The 23,009-nt window shown below is 33.7% G+C and overlaps 1 protein-coding gene across 5 annotated transcripts in view; it reads right to left on the bottom strand.

Moving 5' to 3' along the window:
• Positions 1-23,009, bottom strand: part of LOC118184736 (protein sprint-like) — a 309,002-nt gene that overhangs the window by 130,655 nt on the left and 155,338 nt on the right. The window contains exon 3 of one of the 5 annotated variants that reach the window (XM_035354458.2): positions 15,089-15,142. The exons of the other annotated variants lie outside the window; for them this stretch is intronic. Within the exon in view, the coding sequence (XP_035210349.1) occupies positions 15,089-15,142 (54 nt within the window). The remainder of the gene's footprint in view (positions 1-15,088; positions 15,143-23,009) is intronic. 5 annotated transcript variants of the gene reach the window in all.

Genomic DNA, 23,009 nt, shown 5'->3' with positions numbered 1-23,009 from the left:
CCAACTGCAAAAACACTGAACGAGTTTTGGATCTTAACACTCTATAACATAAAAACGGACGCATAAAGAAGTTAACCCAATGGGACGAAACAGCACATGATTATACCATTACGACAGAAAATGAAAATGATTAACCTTTGGCAGTCGGTGACTGACTAGCTGGAGCTCCAGCACATTTCAACGGAGCATATGGATAATGTATAAAACAGAGGATATTCCATTACTAAGGCATAACTTCCATGCGAATGGGGTTCTGCCGACCTGAACTTTACTAGTACCTGGCAAACGGGTTCGCGAAGAGTATGGACAGACGTCACCATCTGAGAAAGGACGTGCAATTAGACTAAAGGAAGAAGGGTGGTCAAATCGCAAGACTGATAGACATTTGGGTCGAAGCGACGCTACCATTCGACGATGTTGGCAGGCATGGATAAACTATGACCGCACAGAGTGTCATGAAAGTAGCGGCTTACCGAGACCGATGACAGAACGGGAGGACAGAGTGATCGTCCGATCGGTGCTCACAATGCGTCCTTATCAATGATCCCACCTGTTAGTGTGAAAATAGCGACTTCCGCAACGGCTATTAATAGGCCATTCAAAGAATGTAGCTGAAGTCACGGAGGCTATTGCGCCAACTGGCCCTTATCGTTGCATACTGCCAGGCACGTTTGCAGTCGTGTCGGAAGCATTCGACCAGCGATCTCACGGACTGCAATAGAATTGCTCTCAGCGATGCGTCCCGTTTCGAACTGAGCTCCGACTACCAGCGAAGACGTCTCTGAAGACATCCGGAATAGCAGTCGGATACTCATTTAATTATCGTTTGTCACACGTCAACAACTAAGAGTTGTGGCATGGGGTGGGACTTGTTAACTAGCTATGATATGAAGTTGTTTAGTCCTTTGTGTCAACGTGATTCGTTGTTTAGTTGTTAGTTGTCATTCGTGACATCCTTACAGCACGGCGGTATGTCTACAAAACGCTACCCCCCCGTAGTTTTGCTCTTCCTTTCGGGAAGGAACTCTTCCTTTCCTCGGCTTACATTTTAACATAAAAATACCCGGCCGCACATGACACGCCTTTCTATTGCTTGTCTTCGTGCCTCTTCAACATTTTCCTGGCTGGCGCGATCGCCAGATTTCTTCCTAGTACAGCACGTTTGGGCTCTCATAAGCAGGAGTCTCCAACCGTCTCTGGATCGTGCTGATCTATCTCGCCAAATGAACGCAGAGCAAGCAGATTCGCAGGAAAACATCCACCAACTCTACGAGTCAATATTCAGCCGGATAACAGCTTGCATGAGGCCGAGAGGCAAGCCAATGCATTTTTTTCTATTGTTGCTGTTTTTCCCGAATAAAACATACAATTTTTATGATACTGTTAGCATTTCGTTTTCAGTACATACACATTACATCTCACATATTTAGCATACATGTTTAAGAACTGGCACTTCCTTTTAGCATTTGCATTAGATGGCAGCTTTTGTCATCATGTTACTTTTATAATAGTAGATCTGCAATACTAATTCAAATTTTAAGCACTTGTTCTTTTTTTACATCGTTATATTTTTTTAATCAAAAAAGGGTTTAAACTTACATATTCAATGAAAGTTTAAAAACTGATGGAACTAAATTTGGGTACTTCAAACACCCATCTACTTTCGATAGAATTTTCACATTTAATAACATATACCAATAAATATAAATTTGATGGAGAACCACAAAATCCGGGGTCTGATTATTATACTGCTGTTTATGTGTAGTTGAACATACGAATGGTAACCTCGGAACTTTGACATCTGCATGAAAACATCTTAAAATTTTACATCTAGAAAACCTTGTAAGACTCTGATTAAGTTTCGACTCAAATCGGTTGTATGGAAGAGTATGGATTTTCAAATATGATACAAAATTTCGTTTTCTCTTTTTGAATATAAAAAACTTATTTTTGTTAGTGGATTGTAAAGGAGTATCGTTTCAAGAGTGAATATAACCTCCCGCACACATAGATAAGGAAATAATAACAAATGTAAATAAATAAACAGCCTCCATTTCAGTCATAAAGCAACTGCATCATTAGCCCACAGATTATGATGATAGTGGATAGTCAATTGTATTTACACTGAATAATTTTTACATACGAAATTCATATTCTTCAGATTCAAAGGTAGACGTTTTATTGGTTACGAACAATGCACACATATAGAGTAGCCAAACTATTACAAATCCTATTCTAATAATGAATAAGTTTATCTCTACATTTGACAGCCTAATTCTTTTGACATAAATTCAAAGTGAAGATACTTAAAGCAATTTTTTTTTTTTTTTTTTTTTTTTTTTTTTGCGTTAGATAATTGTGCAGTTAAATTGGCCTATGCTATTACAAAAGCAGTGTTTATTGATTGATGATATTTCTAAGAAGCAAATGAGAAGCTGAATGATGGCATTCCTAGAAATCAAATGACAAACTCAATGATGGCATTTCTAGGAATCGAATTGATCTTTCTATCTCGTCCTACAGAAGCTGAATGGTATCATCTCATGACATTAAGCCGCTTAATAAGCAGACAAATTCCGAGATTACGATCGTTGAGGCATTTCAACACGATGACAGAGTGTATGTCCTGTTGGAGTCTGCATTCAGGAACACAGACGTTAGCAGGTACAGGTGGCTACACTCTTGACGAAGACGCGTCATTAATAGTTGTTTAAAGGGATATTAAATATCAAGTATGTCCCAAGAAAACATTCTTCGGAGGATTATTTCACAACCATCCATCAAAAGATTCTCGGTTTCGTGTTCCCTGTATGATATTCTTATGCAGCTATTACTATGACGAAGAAAGAACTGATACTTGTGAAATCAAATTAATTTCTAATTTCTTCCACTCACTGAATGCCCAACTGTGATGCTCCTGAGCATAAAGTAGGCACGCTTTTCAGTTTTCTGTGAGAGCAAAAGCACTTTTCTCCTCCTGTCAAAATGAGTCCTGATGACATCTGTCGTTGTTGAGCGTTCGGATTTTTTTTCCCCAGTTGATCGGTTATTTTTTTGACTCATCAAAGATGCATTTATTGCTTTTTTTTTTTTTTTTAATCCAGCTACCATTCTCGGAATCACAAAGGTAAGTGCTGCGCGAGGAAAGATAAGTCCAACAATGGGGGCTATTCTTGGTCCCATGATCAAGCCTCTTTCGAAGTTAGTTTAAATCGCTTCTCTTTGTCATGCTCAGGCTTATTACATTGATAAACAGTTTTCTTGGTACCTGTGTCTTTTATGTACTACTCATTGTTGCTTATGTTACCGTGTGCTATTGACAAACTAAACCACGATAAAATGGCATATTTCGAATAATATATTAGGAAAACATTTCGAATAATTTCCCAAGGATACTCAATAATATAAAAACAGTATTGGACACATTAAAATTAAGATCTGAATTTCGGCATTCAATTCGACCTAACAAAAATTCTGATGTATGAAAATTCTGCGGTACTTAAAATAGAAAAAAATCTTAAATCAATAAATATAAAGTGTTGAATTTTACTCGTTATCTGCCTGAAAATATGTTAAAAGCTATTTTAAATTTTATTCTTTTTAATAGACATATTTTACATTTTTCAAAAAAAAAAAAAAAAAAAAAAAAAAAAAGGGAAAATTTGAATGTCCGCTGTCCTTTTAACAAAGATATCCAGAAAATTATTACTTCCCACTCAGTTAACTAAAATATGTAAACCTGTATAATTAATTAGCTGCCTGACTATTTAAACTACGTGCGCTTTGCCATGAGTACTGTACGTAAAGAAGATCTTCTAACATGGCGACATATATTGCAATTAAAATAGCAAATGAAGAAAAGTAGAACACAGTTAAGCAAGCAAGCACGCCAAGAATAAAACTTGGAAACAGCTAGCATTAAAGACAAGAATAAAACTTGAAAAGCAACTAACATTCAATAAATTTCTCCATTACAGATAATATAATCCATTATATATTTATATTTCTTTTTTTATTTGTATAGATAAATTTTTTCACTGCTTCATGAGTAGGGTGGGATAGCTGCCTACTCACGCATGAAAATGTAACTTTGAAAATAAATTGTATGATGAGTTTACTTTTAATTAGTGAAATACCACGCATAAATTTCACTAAATCTATCCATTCCTGGAAAACCTTAAAAGCACTAAATGAGCAAAAGCAGTTTACTGGCCTTAGCCACTCCTTGCCAGCAATTAAATCGATCAGCTCTTGCTTTCAACCCACTCGCACAAGCAGCGATAGCGAAGCCTGTATAAAAGGATCTTGCCCAAAAATTAATAATGCAAGCTATATAAAAAAAACCGCAAGGATACTCAAGACAGTTGCGGTTACAGCGACGTACTTGAGCAGAAACAGGTTCTAGTCATTCCAGGAATCTTTCACGAATACAAATTAAAGAAACAAAATAACTACAACAAATAACCGAAGTCCTGTTGAAGTTTCGAAGAACTTCGTTGAACTAGAAAACTGACAATTGATATTCTGCACTTAAAAAAGACACCCACAATGAGCTCTTTCGAAGCGCACGGAAAAGAATGAGACATCAGAGAGCAGAATAACTTTTAATAGAGCCTTCAAAAGAAAAGAAACTTCTTTTTTTTATACAGTCATACAAGGCATCACTCAATGGGTTCTTCGAACTCCATCAATAGAAAGCAATGTTACAACTGTAAGGAACAATGTTATATGAATCATGATCTTATAGAAACAAGATAAAATCTGAAGATATTCCTGCCTACAATCTATCCCTAACATTATTCAGTATATTGAGATCAATCAATGTATATATTTTCTTTTATGAATTAATTACTTATAATATAAGAATATTTAATTATTAGGTAACATATTCTTTCGATGGCATATAGCATCCACATAAAGAAAATGTAAGGCATACCTAGTGATGGTTCACATCTCCAAGTCGCTAAATCGGTAAAGTATAAGATCTTCCACTAAAAACAAATTTTTATTTTCCTGAAATCTTAAAGTTTAAGAAAAAATCCCCTTTTTAATTAAATTAAAATTTCACGGCCTTTGTTTATTAATCATTTAATAATGAATAAAAATTGCGAGTATTACAAATACAGTAATTCTCGCGTATTCACCAATACGCACTGCTTTCTTTTAACGAGTTTCCGTGTTACTTTTTAGTGCATAAAACACTAAACAAAACACATAAAACGCACTTTAGCAACTTGAGTATGGAGGGACTGCTATATAAAATGAATATCCTTCGCTTAGGAAATACGATATCACTAATTCAACAGTAAAAAAGCGAGGAAGGGAAGATTTATACATGCTTTTATCAACTACATTGTCATTTTCTAACAATATACGTACTCGTGTATGAAAGGCTGGAATTTTCTTCCTTTGTTCAACATCTAAATATTTGTAACTTTAGAAATAAAATGCAAGATTAGCGTTCGTACTAGAGACAAAATTAAGAATTTTTTGTAATTCAAAAGCCTGTGTGAAATTTTAAGTACTTTTAATATTGCATTTTTATTCTCATTGAAGAAGGTTTATACAATACTTGCATAAAAAAAAAAAAAAAAGAAAAAAGAAAAAAAAGAGAGAGAGAGAGAAAATTTGTGTAAGTAATTTTTATTTTATAGACCCCAGGGTGTAAGATGTGTTTCTACAGCCCGTTTTCAATGTAAATATAACTTGAAAAATGAATGCATAAACGTAGCATTTTTGTCATGAATATAAATGCTAGAATTTTTTTCTGAATGAAAAAATGTTTTCCAGAATTAAATTCAAACGGAGATTTTTAAAAAAGCGCCTATGATTTTTGTTTTTAATTACAACTTCAAAACTTCAGAATATAATTATTTTCCACCTACCTCCACGATCCACTTGACTAGCCGCTTTTAGATAATGTTTCAAGCAAAAAATTCCACCTCTAAAAATGTGCCGCCCTCTCCAGCTATGTCATTGGTTTAGGAGCCACATGGAAACTCGTGCATTTATTTAATGAAACTTAATTATTCGAAAAAGCAGCTCTCTCTATATTTACTCCACTAGATCGTTTTCGTATCGTATCGTGTTTGACTTGTGTGGCCATACTTTCAATTTTATCAGAAAATTAATTCTGCGGAACGAAAATAATAAACATCTTGACAGGATTCCATTGACTTGTTTAATAAATATCGCATAAAAAAAAGGAACTCGATTTACTCTAAACGTGTTAAATAAAATTCGTGTCAAAACAGAACTGAATGTATGTAATCTGCAATGTCTCAGTGAAAGAGCACCCAGTGATCTCGGAATCACAAAACAATATAAAGTCGGAAATGATACGTGCAATGCGGTAGTACATATAGAAAACATCTGAACTAAGCAGTGCTTTATATATACATTCACGGTCGAAGTGTACTCTACGACTTGTAATTCAGAATTCACATCCCTGGCACATGAAACTCCGAATGATGTGGCAGATTCAGAACATGTTTCGGGATTCTCCGGTAGTTACTGCAATGCGTGCAACTAAGTCCGCAGCGCTGTCAACGGTGCTGTCATAACCAGTCTTCATATGTTTCCAAAGAAATAATCAAGACCGGAAAGGACCTGCGATCGAAATTGCCAATGCATCAGACCATTGCACCCGTTGCACCCGATCCATTGATCGCTAAATGTGTAAGTGGCCCTGTTTACCAGATGCATTTGGCTAATTGCGCGTTCATACAATCATACATGGTACTACCTCGACGTCCGTGTGTGAAATGAAGATTCTATGCTAGAAAGCTAAGAGCAACGTCATCAATTGGGTCAGGGAAGATCCTGCATTGCTGTCCTGTCAAGGAGGAATGAAATTATTCCTACCTCCATGTAGCCTACAAACTGTTTCGGAGTCGTCCAGGTGCAACTTAGGACTTCTATAAGTTTGCAATCCTGGTAAAGACACCCTGTGTGTGAAATATTTTAGGCATGTTGAAAATATGGATAATGACGAAATTGCATTCATATCCGATTTAAGTATTCCTTTTTATTTTGGTCACGCATATTTTTTATACGCTAACGCAGATAAACAGGCGTAGTAAGCGTGCCTGTTATAAAATTTATTATACTTCTGAAGATAGCAGGTAGCCGTAAGTAGACAGAAACGAAGTGAAAAGCAAAATGTAACATATTCCAATATGAAATCATAGTTCGAAAGCAAAAATGTTATGGTTTGCAATTTTTCCATTGACTTATAAAAAATTTCGGAAATGGCTATTTGAATTTCAGTTCGCAAAACCATTTGTATTTCCAGCATTATGTAAGAATCATATGACGGTTATTAAATTTGAAATGGAAGCAGTTTAGAAGTTTATTATCAGTAATTACTATTTTTAGAACAGAAAGGGAAAAAAGATTTAATGGACTATTTGCAAATTACAATTAGAATTTTGCTTTAGCTATTTTTCATCTTTGTATATATATATATGCATGTATGCATGTATTTTCATTTATTAGAAAATTAACAAATATTGCAGAATACTAAAATAATATTTCTTAAATTGTTATGCATATCAACTATAATTTCATTGGGCCATCTTAAGGTAGCCGAAAACTAATCGATGCTTCCGTATCTATCAGCTGCACAAATGAAGATCTAAAAATTGATTGTCTAGATAACCTTCAGATCTCTCTCCTTTACAATTTTGATAGGCAATAAAAGTAATAAGGTATACAAATCATCTTTCATAAAACAAGTAACGCATGAGCTTAAGATTATTTTTATTTAAACTGGTCGCAGGTGCATAAAATAACCGCAGGGAAATAAAGTAAATACATGTGACGTAAACCTTATCTTAAGAAGCAACTCTATGAGTTTTCAATAGGTGCATAAAAAATTTATAGAAGCAGAAAAATCTTTCATCTGTGCAATGAAAAACAGAAATACTTATTGAATCACACTTCGGCACGAAAATGCAAATATTCACGCAAATAAAACCGATGATATCGTACTAACAGAAACATGACTGTATACTGAGCATTAGGAAACTTTCATGCCGCTTGTATGCTTTTCAATTTTATATACTATCATCGATTTCTTCGTGATACCGAGTTTGATTTTGCACGATTTGCAGTACTTCACAAACTGCACATTTTTTGGATATATATATATATATATATATGGGAGAGGAGGGTTAGTCTTTCCTATGTTATGTAATTGATCGCTATATTTAACTGTATATGCCTTCCAGTAACTTCGAGAAAGGAAAAGAATTAGAAATTTTCCGGTTGCCGAGGGGAAAACTATGTATAACCGCAGACACCGGTGAGAGTCAAACTTCTGTGAGGTCTTGTTTTCAAACTTCTACCAACAAACTAGCAAATCAGTTCGAATGTGTACTGTCGGCAACTGCATAGTTTATCCATCTTCCAGAAACGTCCAGAACTCATTAATCCTACAGGAACAGCTTTCCATATCGTTAACGCGAGACAACACACAGGTATGATCCACCTAACACAAATTTTTGGAGTTTGGATGTAAAGTGTTGCCACGCCTCTCTTACTCGCCTGATCTTGTACCCTCCGACTTTCATTTGTTTCTATCTCTTTGAAATTTTTTTCGTAGTATAACATTCAATTCAGCACTTTGTTCAGATTTTCGCTGATAAAGCTAGGTTCTTTTGTAAATGACGAACTAAGAAGCTCATTAAAAGAAAGCAAATAGTTATCAAACCAAAAGGGCAATATATGCTCATTGTTCTTTATCTATATATATATATATATATATATATATATATATATATATATATATAAGAAGAAGAAGAAGCTTTGAAGAACATAGAAAAAATGCGTCATGACTTTTCAGACAACCAGATAATTCATAAAAACCGAATATTTTCTCCAATTAGTTTTAAAAAATATATTATTTCAAGCAAAAATATTAATATTTCTCGTAAAATATACTTCTCCTTCATTGATTACTGTCTCAAAAATACGCTAGGAGAGAAAAAAAGTTCAGCTTCTTTCGGAAGGCGACTAATTTTTAATGCTGAAATCAAAACAAATATATGATTTTTCTTAAACATTTATCGCTATTCATATGCTCAATGTTGTTTAAAATGCTGTTAAGTAACAAAATCCTTGGGCGGGGGAAACCATGCCTCTGAAAAGATATATTTTTGTATATACTACGGATTGTTTCAGAATGTAACTTGTAGAATTAATATATTGGAAACTAGCAATAAATCAGAAGTTTGATACCACTCCTTTTGTTGCTCTTGCTCCAGCATATATAGCATTAATTAGACATTCGAGTTTATTTTAGTAACAAGCAGTTCAAAAAAATTTGCTTTATAATACCATAACTTCGATGATGCAGCCCATATTGCCGAAAAAGGTTAACACGTTATGCAGAATATATTTATAATACAATAAATTTAATTAAAACAGAAAGAACAAGCAGTGTTATTGTTCCTACTTTTAAGTAAGTAAAAATTCAATACGTTAAATAATTTTATATCGTAATGATAGAAAATGCATACGATAGGTGTACTAGCAACGAAATTATGTTGCTGAAGCAATATGCAGATTTAAAATGCCATTTATTATTTACAGTACGAAGGAACTACTCATACCACTGCATGAAGCTGCAATTTAACATCAATATTTTATCAAAAATCTTGTCACATCAAAATAATATAAAGAAATAAAAAACAAAATCTGAAATGTTTCAGATTTTAAATTACGTCCAAAGGGGCGTTTTTTAACATTTTGTGTGTTACCTTTCTTTATTAAATATCATGTTCCTCGCACTTAAACCATAAGATCCAGTGCAACAGCAATATCGCAAAATAGTTTTAAAACGAGCATATCTTTAGAATTTCCGATACAGAGACTCACGCGCTGGAGATAAAAATGTTTTTTCTGCACAACGTTGCCATTGCTCGCTTTGAAATCCTTGAGTTTGTTAATCAAAAATTCGTCAAAGTTTTAAAAAATAGGAAATCGATCATAAAACAAATTTCAAATTTCAAATTTGGTCTTCCACATGCTCATATTCGTTGGAGGATTACGTTATTCAAAATTCGATGACTCTATGTACCGTTGTTTTATCACAATACGAGAAATATACATACATTTATGCAGATTTTTCATTATTTAATTTCTTCAAATATAATGCAGGACTCTAACATTTTGTGGCAACAGTTTGAAAAGTGAACCGACATTTATGAGTCCGACGCAAAATGCCAAAACGAAACTAATAGTCCTTCGGGATTCAAATCCCTTTGGACTAATAATATTTTCTGACGAGATACATTGACGAGTACTATTATGGTCTGAATTAGTACTATTATGGTCTGAATGATAAAGTATCGAAACATAAACTGGCAATAATTTTACGAAAATATGATGCCGATAAAATTGCGATGTCGTAAATTGCGAATACCGATAAAATTGCTAAAGATGTTTCTAACACCAGTAATTCCAAGGATTAATGGCCTGAAGCTGAGAATTATCGGGGAATTTTTTGTGAGATATTGCACATATAGAAAAATTACGAATTTCCTCAATGATAATGTTTATAGCAACAAAATGCCATTTTAACATTACAAAGACCTTCTTACATGAATATTACATGAGAACATATGACGATGAAGAGAAGGATGGAAGGCTTACAACACGGTACAGTTGTAAAAAGTGACAATAAAGAGCTTTAAAAATTTTACGTAAATATATGGTCTATAAATTTGTTGCCTCATTATATAGTCCATAATTTTACTCACTTCCCATTTAAGACTTAAATTTCTTCATTCAATTGAGAAAAAAATTGCTTTGACTTATTACTCCTAGTTTACACTTTGCGATCTATAACAATTAAAATGCGTGTTTTGTAATAAACCTGAAGTCATGTGTAGCTACACTAAATTAATAAAAACAACCACGGTACTCATTCAAGTATTTTTAAGCAATTCGATAAAAGTTTGTATCCATCTGTAGCAAACAACTTGTAGCAAATACATAAAATTACGCTTACAAAGGCACTTAGACTACAGAAATGAGATTTAAATAATAATACAATAAACAAAAAAAAACAAAAAAAAAAAATCTAAGAGGTTTCAAATTTTAACGGTCGCCCAAAAAGGTTTTTTAAGGTTTTTCACGCTCTCGCTGAGTTCACAGTCTACCAGTCTGCTGTTACACTCACTTCTACTAACACCCCCTTTTATTGTCTTAGCTTTATTCTTAAGCACCATTTTCCTCGCACTTACAATTCAACGGAATTACAAAAATTTTAAAAGTAGCATAGCAGTATACGCTTAGAATTTCCGATGCAGGCATACATATCTTTCTGTTCCGCTGCCAGTCTTTTCACTGTTCATCATAGCAATGCTCAATTTTATTACTAAGATGGTTTTACAAAACTTCCCTTTCTCTTTTTCTTTCCTTGTTTTTTAGTCCAAAGGGATTTGAATCCCGAAGGACTATTAGTTTCGTTTTGGCATTTTGCGTCGGACTCATAAATGTCGGTTCACTTTTCAAACTGTTGCCACAAAATGTTAGAGTCCTGCATTATATTTGAAGAAATTAAATAATGAAAAATCTGCATAAATGTATGTATATTTCTCGTATTGTGATAAAACAACGGTACATAGAGTCATCGAATTTTGAATAACGTAATCCTCCAACGAATATGAGCATGTGGAAGACCAAATTTGAAATTTGAAATTTGTTTTATGATCGATTTCCTATTTTTTAAAACTTTGACGAATTTTTGATTAACAAACTCAAGGATTTCAAAGCGAGCAATGGCAACGTTGTGCAGAAAAAACATTTTTATCTCCAGCGCGTGAGTCTCTGTATCGGAAATTCTAAAGATAGGCTCGTTTTAAAACTATTTTGCGATATTGCTGTTGCACTGGATCTTATGGTTTAAGTGCGAGGAACATGATATTTAATAAAGAAAGGTAACACACAAAATGTTAAAAAACGCCCCTTTGGACGTAATTTAAAATCTGAAACATTTCAGATTTTGTTTTCTTTTTTTTTTCTTTTTTTTCGGGGGGGGGGTCTTTTTGTGTACTTACTTTATTCTTTAAATAGAACGTTCTTGGAGCTTAGGCTACATAAAACTCGATTCAATGGCAAAATCAAAACATATTTAAAAACAGCCAACCTTTAGAATTTTAGATAGCCAGTCTCACGCGCTGGAGATGAAATCCTCCCCCCGTACAGTGTTGTCACTGCTTGCTCTGAAATCATTGAGTTTGTTAATAAAAAATTCGCTAAAGTTTTACAAAATACGAAATAGATAATAAAATTAATTCGAAATTCAAAATTCGGGCTTCTAAATAGCAATGTTCGAGCGGAGGACTACGTTATTCAGAATTGGATGGCTCTAGGTACCGTTTTTTTTTTTTTTTTTTTTTTTTTTTTTTTTTTTTTTTTTTTTTTTTTCCACAACGTGAGAAACCATTCACGCAGAATCTTCATTATTTAATTTATTTAAATATAATACAGGGCAAAAAATATTTGTGGAACAATTTGAAAAGTAATACGCCGTTTATAGTGACTTAACACAAAATGTCGTTTCGAGACTAACGTCCCTTTTGGCCTGAAAAGGGGGGGTTTAGAGCTTAGTTACAACAGCATCTTCTTCCAGAATGAAACGTGCTAGGTTCGATTTCCCGCTGAATCATATGTTCATTTACCTAGCAAATTTTTTCAGTCTTTTAAAATCATTTAAAATATCATATATATTTAAAAACATCATTTTTCTTAAACTCGTTCCCGATATCAGTAAAATATTTACATTTATTCCTCCTGTAATAATTTAAAATATATTCTGATTTTTATGAACCATATTAAAATATGAAATAAAATTTAATTAATCATCCCAAATTACACCAAGATATTTAATTTCTTTTCTAAAATTTATTCTTTGATTCTTGCATTTCAACCTTGGTTCTCATGTCTGCTTTCCTGCACGGGGAAAGTACACATCATTTCTCTGTTGACTATCGAACTTTAACCCTTCTTCTTCTTCCCAATTCTCTAATTCCAGAACTAATTCATCAAAATATTCCTCGATTATTTCCAAAGATTTACCTTTTATAAGCACCAGAAGGTCATCAGCATAGGCTACCAAATGTATATATTCAGGAAAATGTCTTTTCAATAAATCATTTGCAATGAGGTTCCAGTACAGAGGAGCACTAGAAGATTACTTTACCAGGAAAATGGAGAAGATTAATCATGATAAGCTTGCAGTAGGGATTTTAATTTGAACTTTGTTTTTTATTTACGTTCTTTATGTCTGTTTGTTGAAGGTGTTGTTTCTAGCTCGCTTTGGCGCAGCCCGCAAAAAAGCCATAGGGCGACGGTAAAGTCTGCCAGGAGGGTCGGCCTGCGTCCCTCATATCATATGATGTTCATTTACTTTTTTTAATTCAATCTCACACAAATAAAATTCGTTACAATATTTTGATTCCATAATCCTATTTTTCATATAAAATTGATTAATCTTACGGCAAACACATGGGAAATATTAACTGCTTTTTAAGTTCCCAACGGAAAATAAAAATCTACTGTAGCTTGAATTTTGCAGTGATTATGCTAACTTGCTAATTTCAATTATCTGAACATTATCTGCATCCAATAATCACAAAATAATTCGTCCAATGTAACATCCAATGATTACAAAATAATGTGCTGGAAATATCAGTATAAACAACGATATTTCCGAATTATATTTATTATACGGAAAAGATAACGTTTTACAAATATACGTACCCAATTGAAAACTAAACAAGCTTACAAAGCTCTTGAAATACGAAATTATACTTCAAAATAATAACTCTAAAAATATCTCCACAAATTTACTAAATGCCTTTCGTCATGCAATTTTAGATTATATTTCCTATCACGTAATATTAAATTGAAAATTGGCGCTTCTTTTCTTAAGTTCTAGGTATAAATTAAATATCAAAATTTAACAAATTGAATCCTAAACAACCAAATACTAACATTTAATAAATAAGAATGGATTTTTAGTATGGCAAACTTATCAAGAAGTAATTGCTATGCAGTAGATACCTTCACAAAAGTTTTCAGAAGGGACAACTAATCAGGGTGCCGTTAGGTTACGTTATTTGAATATGGCAAAGCTCACGGGGTTATCTGTCTAACGACAGGGATGTTTTTGTGGAAAGCTTTCCCACAAAAACTGAGGAAAATTGACTCGTAGTCACGTTACATATACGGAAAAACCATAAAAAACAACCCATGCAGCCACAGACAAATTCCCTGGGATAGAATCCAGGTAGAACTCCTATAAAGCTTACTTTATTACTGAATTATTAATGCATTTATTATTATTTTATTAGCCCAATGGGCTAATAGTCTCGAAACGGGATTGGTGGCGAATCACTTTATACATCTGAATCACTTTTCGAAGTGTTAACACCAAATATTATCACTCAGTATTACATTTAAAGAAATTAAATAATGAAGAACCTGCATGCAAGTACCTATGCATCTCAAACTGTGAAAAAATAACGGTACCTAGGGCCATCAAAATTTTGAATAACTACCCGAACCCAAACATGTGCACCTGCAAGCCTGAAGTTTGAATTTCGAATTTTATATTTTCTATGAACAAAATTATATTTCTAAGATACAAAAAGAAATGGGTTAGCAGGAGTTAGTGCAACAGCAGACTGGTAAAAACCTTAACAAACCCTTTTGAATGACCATAAAATAAGCCCTCTCAGATTTTTTTTTTTTAAATCTTTTTTATTTTTATAGTATTCAGTGGTCTTAATTATTCGGCCGCAATCAAACAGATAAGAAAACTGTGAAGCAAAGCTCTCGAGGGCGAACTATTATTAAAAAGATGCTTTTATGAATGCTTTTTCATGAAAAAATGGCTCACACTTTACATTACTAGTAAGAAACCAGACTGATCGACTCTGAGAGTCGAACCCGAAGTCAGCTAACCAACATTTAATTATCTGCTGTTAATTGATCTTAAAAATCAACAAACTTCTAACTGTGAAAAGCATATTTGCAGTAACACTTTAAATTGAAACGATTTGCATAAATTACTCACTATAACATGCTGTAATTCTTTCATACATGGAAAATTCCAAATAAAGTTTCTTACCTGTAAAAGAAAAAGAGAAAAGATTGAAATACAAGTACCAAATCTTACTAAAATGAAAAACTTAAAGCATTACATTTATAGATCTCACTTCATTTAAAATTATTTGCTGGAACTGATCTTACACATAACTACATATCATACACGTAATTTTAAATTAAAGAAACATATAAAATACAATTAAATCGTTTTCAGCAAACAATTTTAGGTTAGTCTTACATCGTTATAATCATTAGAGACTTTATTACCATTATCCTTAAAAGAACAGTCTTCGTTGTAATAAACACCATTAGTATAAAGATTTAACTTTAAAGACGATCTAACAAGTGTACACACATCGATAGCGTGTAAAATTTTGTTAAATTATGATTGCAACGTGGTAACTTTCATTAAGAATAATAAAAATAAGTTTGAGGAATAAAAGAAATCCTCAAAATGAATTCTAGCAGTATTTGCATTATAAAATTATAACAATATTAGCTTAATTTAAAAGTTATGGTGGCAAAATTCTAAGAACCTCCGCTTACAGACTGATTTTCCATTGATATGCATAATAGGTAAGTAGATTTTTCATTTCTGTTATGTTCATTTTTTTAATCATTTCTCACTCTCTTGCAAGAAAATTCAAATAATCTATTTTTACACTTAAAAAGGTGACTGTTTCAAGCAAACCATTTATTTACAAATAATAATTTAGTTATTTTAAATAAACTTCAGTTCAATTAAACAAGAAATTAATTCTCATTAATTTTGACATTAATCATTAAATCATATGTTTCAGCAAGTTGATTTGCACTTGTTATAAGACGCTCTGGTGCCACAATTAGGAATACAAATATTTTTCTAAAATCGATTGCTAAAATGTTCCACCATTCTCACATAACAATAACAGCCCTCTATGTCGTGAGTTACTATAATTTTGTGCTTATTGCTTTCGAAAGCTTAAGAATAGCACACTGTAACTGTACCGTGCGATAAGAAATGTGAAAAAGTGCATTATTACGGTTTTTTAATCTTATTCTCTCCCAAGTTTCTGTTATATTGCTTTAAATAGCGTTCTAAATTATTTGGAAGGGAAATCATAAATATGATAAAAGTCATTTTAAAGAACGTTGTATAAGCAATGCTAAACGTTTTATATATAATTTTTACGCGAAACAGTTTAGTTCCTTCTGTTTTACCCGAATTTTCAGTTCATCCGAAATAGGATTGGCACTTCCGATAACTGCGATTCTATTTCATTGCATGCTATCGAATGATAGTAACAAAAAGAAAAAAATCTGTCCAAAATTTTAAAATCGCTAAACAGAAAAACTAAATTTTTGTTTTTAATGAATAAAGTCATTCGTAAAAGTAAAGTCATGTTAATGAAAATATATGATAACTACACAAGAATACGTTTACCAATAAGTAACTATAAAATAATTTTATTTCAACAAATACGATAAACTTTAAATGAATCAAATAGTTATTGATACACATTATATATAATAATAATAGTTTAGAAATTGTTAAAAATAGATGTTGAAGCATAATAAATAAGTTATAATAGATGTGGCAGAACTAATAACATTCATTTTTATTTTAGTTGACATTTGTTTCCAAAAATAAACTGGCACACTAATCGTGCTTGTTCCAGAACTTTTCACATTTTTGAAGAGGTCAGATGTTAGGTTTGGCTAGCTAGAGAAGCAGAAAGCAAGTGCGATGTGTTCAAGATAAACTCTTAGTTTACAGTCAGTGAGTTTCGATTTCGATAATCTTTATATTATTATTGGGTGGAGACTTCTGCAAGTTACTTGTCTTATAGCATTATCTAAATATTAATATATAATTCTATTCTTCTTGATAAACATTTTTTTAAGCCAACAAAGATAAAGCGTGTGTATTAATGGCGATAGATAGATTAAATTGGGGCTATCGGCAATTCAAGCTAAAATTTTTAATTTCATATTTTATCTTACATATTCAAGAATATATATACATATTGTTACGTTATTTTCTTCCTTCACGTTCGTGCGGGGTTCGTAGATTTGGAGTGAATAACGACGACGCTTGATGAAGCATCGAAACACACTTTATTTAGCCAATACTAATTAGGACAGCTCCAAAGTCCCGTTTTACAGTCGTCGAAGATCTACTATACACTCGCTTGAACAATCAGCGACAAAGCCTTCGGGTTATCAGGCTACAACGGTGGAGACAGCTTCACTGCAAAGCACCAGACTACAGCTCCCGACACTGCTCGGTCGTTCTCGGGAACTCCACGTACTCTCGAGATTCTCCACGCTACAACTCGCGATGACTCGACGACATACAGAGTACAGCTCCCGACTCTTCGGTTCAGTCGTTCCCGGAGCTCATCACACTCTCTCGACGATGCGCTAACCGCGATACACTAAGAGACTCTTTCGATGCACTCGGCGACCCACTCGGCACTCGCTGCCCTTAGGGTCGTTCGACTCCGCACAGAATGACTAACTCGCCGCATTCTGGACGAGGCACTCCTGACTGCGGACCAGCAGGGTTTATATAGCTTTTGGCTTGTGTTCGAGAACATTCTGGGCTGAACGGGTAAGAATTCGTTCCAGAAGGTTCTCCATCCGTCCATGGCATATCGCCTATTTTGTCGCCAAATGGGCGATTTCTCGCCAAATGTGGCGACCCTGTTTTCCCTTGCCACTTTATGGCAACCCTAAACCTGTTTTGCGGGGAAGCCATCTTACCGCGCCTGTACATTTCGTAACAATATATGCACATAACAAAAATGTAAAAATAATCCAAGGAAAACAATCAGAACCATGCATCTTTTTTATCAAGAAACTATGTGTAGATTACATGGAATTAAAAATGTTCATACAAAGTTTAAAAAAATCGCTCAACAATTTTCCCCGTATGTCATAAAGGCAAACTTTTTTTGCGCAGCTTGATTTGCTCGTGTGTGGTACGGGCATCTCATTACAAGTTTTAATTTTAGACTATTCTGTATTTCTATTTTAGTTTACTTTTTTCTGTTTCTTAATAAATTTAACTGATCATAAAAACTTTGTAAGGTTCTCACACCCCTTTTCGTTATTCACTGCGTAATAAAATATCTGCTTTCTTGTAAACATTGTGTTGCATATGTTATTTTGCTTAATAACGTTTTATTACAAATTAAATAACTTTCATAGTCTCATTATTAGAAGCACACAAAATAGCTTTTAAGTTATATTACTGTATTTTGCATGCTTTAATTTTCGTTCGTTTCGTGCTTCAAAATATACTCAAAAATACCCTTTCTGCGCCATTCCTTCTTTTAAAATAAACCATACCGAGATGAAATATTAAGTTATGGCTAAAAGTTTCCCATGTATCATAAATACGAAATGTAAAACTATGCAAAATGTTTATTACTACCTGCATGTGTTTAAAAAAGCCAACATTACAGAGGTATTTCTACAAAATAAGCTTATTACTCATACTTTTCACATACAATACATTTAAAAAGGCAACTTTCTTTCAAATTCTATAGCTTAAAAAAAAAATAACAATTTTAGGGCAGTTTTTGGAAATTTACTGAGCTGAGTAGTAGTAAAGAAAAGAGAAATTTGTAAATCCATATATGGGTTAAAAAAAGGTTTTCATTCTTACACTAGCGCATATCGACGGCCGGCATGCGACTGGCTTACTGCCTCCAGGTTATAACATTAAAGACAGGAGAACAAAAAAATTCTGTTTCTAACTTAAATACCCTAACTTAAAAACTTTGCGAACCGTAAAATGATCAAAGCGGTAGAGGGGGAGGCAGAAAGCGTACGCACACACAAACACACGTTGGTTAAATATCCGAGAGATAAAAAAGTTTTTTTATTCTGCTGGGTGACGCAGATAAATAGAAGACGGGGGGAAGGCATAAAAATTAAACGATTAAAGATGAGAAGCAACAAAAGATGAGGTGAATAACATAGAAGAAAACAACTTGGCAAAAGAAATTCTTCAGAGAATTATCGCAAAAATGTTTCTAATATAGCTTTCAATCGACGTCGCAAGTAAAGAACAAAAGCCAAGAACAAGAAGTCTGGAATCTCGCCAAAAAAAAAAAAAAAAAAAAAAAAAAGTGCCACTCAGCGATGCGAAATACGATTAGTGTCCACTTCGAGAAAAGAAAGTGCTTTTTCCCTGCAGGCTTTCATAACGGACAAAGCTCTTACGTGCGACCCCTCCCCAATAACCCATTTTCCTTGCTAAAAGCAAAACGTCGCCATAATCTATCTGATGGTAACATAAAAACTACAGAAATAAGAAATCGCAAATGTAGTCATCACACGATATTACACAAAAAGCCAACAGTAAGTTTATTTGTCATTTCGGGAAATAAATTCACAAAATTTCTACTTGAAAAGTTGGTTCTTATGTCTAGAAATACGTTTCACGTCGACAACATAGCTACGGACGATAGTTTGGGATAGCCTAAAAGAGTGGTCTACAGTTCCGCTGTGGATTAGAGCTTAAACGTGAGCTGTAGTTATTCGTTCTAATAATTTTGTGCATCTCCAAATCAAATGATGGTGGTTCAGTGGGTTTACTAATTTTAACACTTTTACATTTTAAACAATATTTTAATTACTATATACAGAGCGTATTCTTAGGCCGCCGTCTTCAACATGAACAAACTTTATTCTCTTACAACTAAGCGAGCAACAGCGCCCTCTAGCCTTTTTCTTCAAATTACACAACACTCCCCACCTGAACTCGGTGGAGAGTTCATCTTTCAATAATATATTCTAGAATATTCAATTAATATTTCGACAATAAATCCTGGAGAAATGGTTAAATATAACAAACATGCATACATAATTATAAGCACATAAAATTTTACAAAACATTAAACGATACCTATCAGCAAGGTCAGGAGAATCAAACCTAAAAGTACAAATACAAACATTAGTTAAGTTCCATATTATATAACAATTGTATAGGCCTTTTTAAGGTACCAGTAGGTGTTTTAATTATGCAAGATCTTATTTTACCATCTCTGCCTGGCATTAATTCCAAAATTTGCCCTATTGTCCAGAGATTTCTGGGATGTTATTTGATTAGCAGGGCAGAGATAGTAATCGTCTACCAATCAGAAATTGAGAGGGCGTTAGTGGAGAAGGTTCATTGGGATCGGTAAACACGTAGCTAATTGGTCTACAATTAATCATTGCCTGGATTTCAAGCTCTTTCACAGTAAGGGATGCTCGACCAATAATTTTGCATAAGCTGGATTTTATGGTTCGTACCATACGCTCCCATAACCCTCCCCACCATGGACCCCTCTCAGTAATAAATTTCCAATTATGCCTGTAGCAGAAAATAATTCTTTCACAGATGAGTCACTCAAAGTTTTAAAAATATGTTTTAGTTCTTTATCAGCTCTTTTAAAAGTCTTGGCATTATCGGAGTACACGGTGGTACACAGTCCTCGGCGAGCTAAAAATCTTCGGAAAGCTAGCAAAAAAACTTTCAGTGCTGAGATCAGTTACTATCTCTATATGTAAGGCACGAGTGACCGCACACGTTAACAACAGCATGTAAACTTTACCTTGCCTGTCTTTCGTAAAAAATGGACCGGCGAAGTCCAACCCCGTCACAGCAAATGGAGGAGACTCTTGGATTCTGTCTGGAGGAAGTGGAGCGATATCCTGTACCCCAGGACGTGCACTATATCGTTTGCATATCACACATTTTCTGATGATAGTCTTAACACGCTGTCTTCCCTTAATGATCCAATATTTGTCTCTGATCTGAGTTAGTGTCGAATTAACTCCAGCATGGAATACCCTTTCATGCGAGTCCATGATGATCAACTCGGTAAACTTGCATTTTGAGGGTAATAGAATAGGATGTTTTAAATTCTCGTGACAGTCTGCAAATTGAATGCGACCTTTCAACCGAAGAATTCCCTCCTCATCAAGCCTTGGATTAAGGGAGTAGATGGAAGAATCGAGAATTGATTTTTTATTTGATAACTTAATTATTTCCGTTTGATACGATTCTCGTTGCGTAATTTTTACCCAATAATGTTCAGCTGCTTTAATCTCAAAAGCACTTAAAGGTCCATTCCCTGTAGACCTTTTCCGAAGCCTCCCAATAAATCTAAATACATAGGCAGTAATTCGAAGTAATTTTCCTAAAGAATTGAATTTTTCTATATGCAAAATTGGGGATTCATTGTTAATTACAGGTGCAGTCAAAATAATACTTTTTCTTAACTCCAACGATTCTGAATTTGGTTTTAATTTCTTTTGTTTTGGAAAGTTTTCAATAGGAAAACGTAACCAGTGTGGCCCATGCCACCACAGATCATTCTTAATTAGTGACTGAGCACTAATTCCTCGAGTCAGTAAATCGGAAGGATTTTGTTTTCCTTCGCAGTGGTTCCACAATTTTTTGTTGCATATACTCTGTATTTCTGTAACACGATTGGCGATAAATGGTTTCCAATTATTTGGCGAACCTTTAATCCAAGTAATGGCGATTTCGGAATCACTCCAAAAATAAACATCCTCAATTAAATCACCAAAAAATTTTTTCAAATATTTATACATTCGAGCAGCTACGAGTGCTCCCATTAACTCTAAACGAGGAAGCCTGATTGCTCTTAAAGGTGCAACTCTGCATTTCGACATGATAAACGAAGTTTTAATTTTAGAATCACTCGTACAATATCTGAAATATGAGATGGCCCCATATGCTTTATGAAGTCTGCAATTTGTTTACTAGGCACACTGATGGACGCCGAGGAAATAACATCCGAGATCAAACATTCAATTTTTATTTTATTATTTTGTTTCCAATTCTGAATTTCGATTTCAACGACCGGATAGGAATGATTGATTGCCTTCGTCGCACCAAATGAATAAACAGAAAGTCTTTCATAACGGATTGGAGTAAGTTTTAAATGGTCGGCCAATTTTTTCGTTATAAAGGATCTGTGACTGCCTTGATCAAGAATTAATCTAGTTAATTTTGATTTATACTTAGAACAAGCATAAACTGTACAAGTTTGTAATAATATTTCCCTGGCATTACAGTCATTATTATTATCACATTGAGGAACAGAAGCAATCAATTTTAAGTTTTGAACTTTATTTCTTTCCTCAGAATTCAAAGTCAGAGATTCAGTTTCGTTTTTGGAATAACCTTGTTCCAACTTTTTGTTTACAAGGGATTTATTAGTACAAATCGATTCATTGTGATACATACCGCCACATTTATTACATTTAGTTTTATTTCTGCACCTTTTTGAAGTATGGAATTTTTTAAAACAAGAAAAGCAGCGGTTTTCGGATCTTAGTTTCTTTAATTTATCAGAAACATTCACTTCGCATTTAAATGACTCGTGCAAATTATCACAAAAGATGCATTTTCGGTTAACTGCAGTATGAAATGCAGCCGTGGGTGTATTTTTTACATATTTTCTAGTTTCATATTTTGATTGATCGACTCGCGGAGGCACAGGATTTTTCCTTTCGCTTAATACTAGATTTGAAACTTCCCTGCATTCTATTTCCGTTTTAATAAATTGTGTTAATTCCGAAACTTCAACTTTATCTTTCGATCCTCTTTGCCGATTAAATTCCAAAACTAAATCGTCCGGAATTAATTTTAATAATATTGGAATTAATAAATGTCCATATGAGCCAGAAGTTACTTCTAAAGTTTCCAAATTACGAATCGAAACTTCTAATTCGTCATATAATTTACGTAAAGCCTTTACGTTAGCAGAATTTTTAACGGCTTCCAAATTGAGAATTTTATTCATGAATGAATTAATGATCAGGTCTTTTCGACCATATCTGTCCTTTAGTAATGCTACACAACTATCATAATTACTTTCTGT

The sequence above is a fragment of the Stegodyphus dumicola genome, chromosome 2, assembly GCF_044657685.1.
Source record: "Stegodyphus dumicola isolate Sdum_Otavi_A_Nest chromosome 2, ASM4465768v1".
NCBI lineage: Eukaryota > Metazoa > Arthropoda > Arachnida > Araneae > Eresidae > Stegodyphus > Stegodyphus dumicola.
Note: the sequence above shows the minus strand (reverse complement) of the source record. Positions and strands in the feature narration are given on the sequence as shown.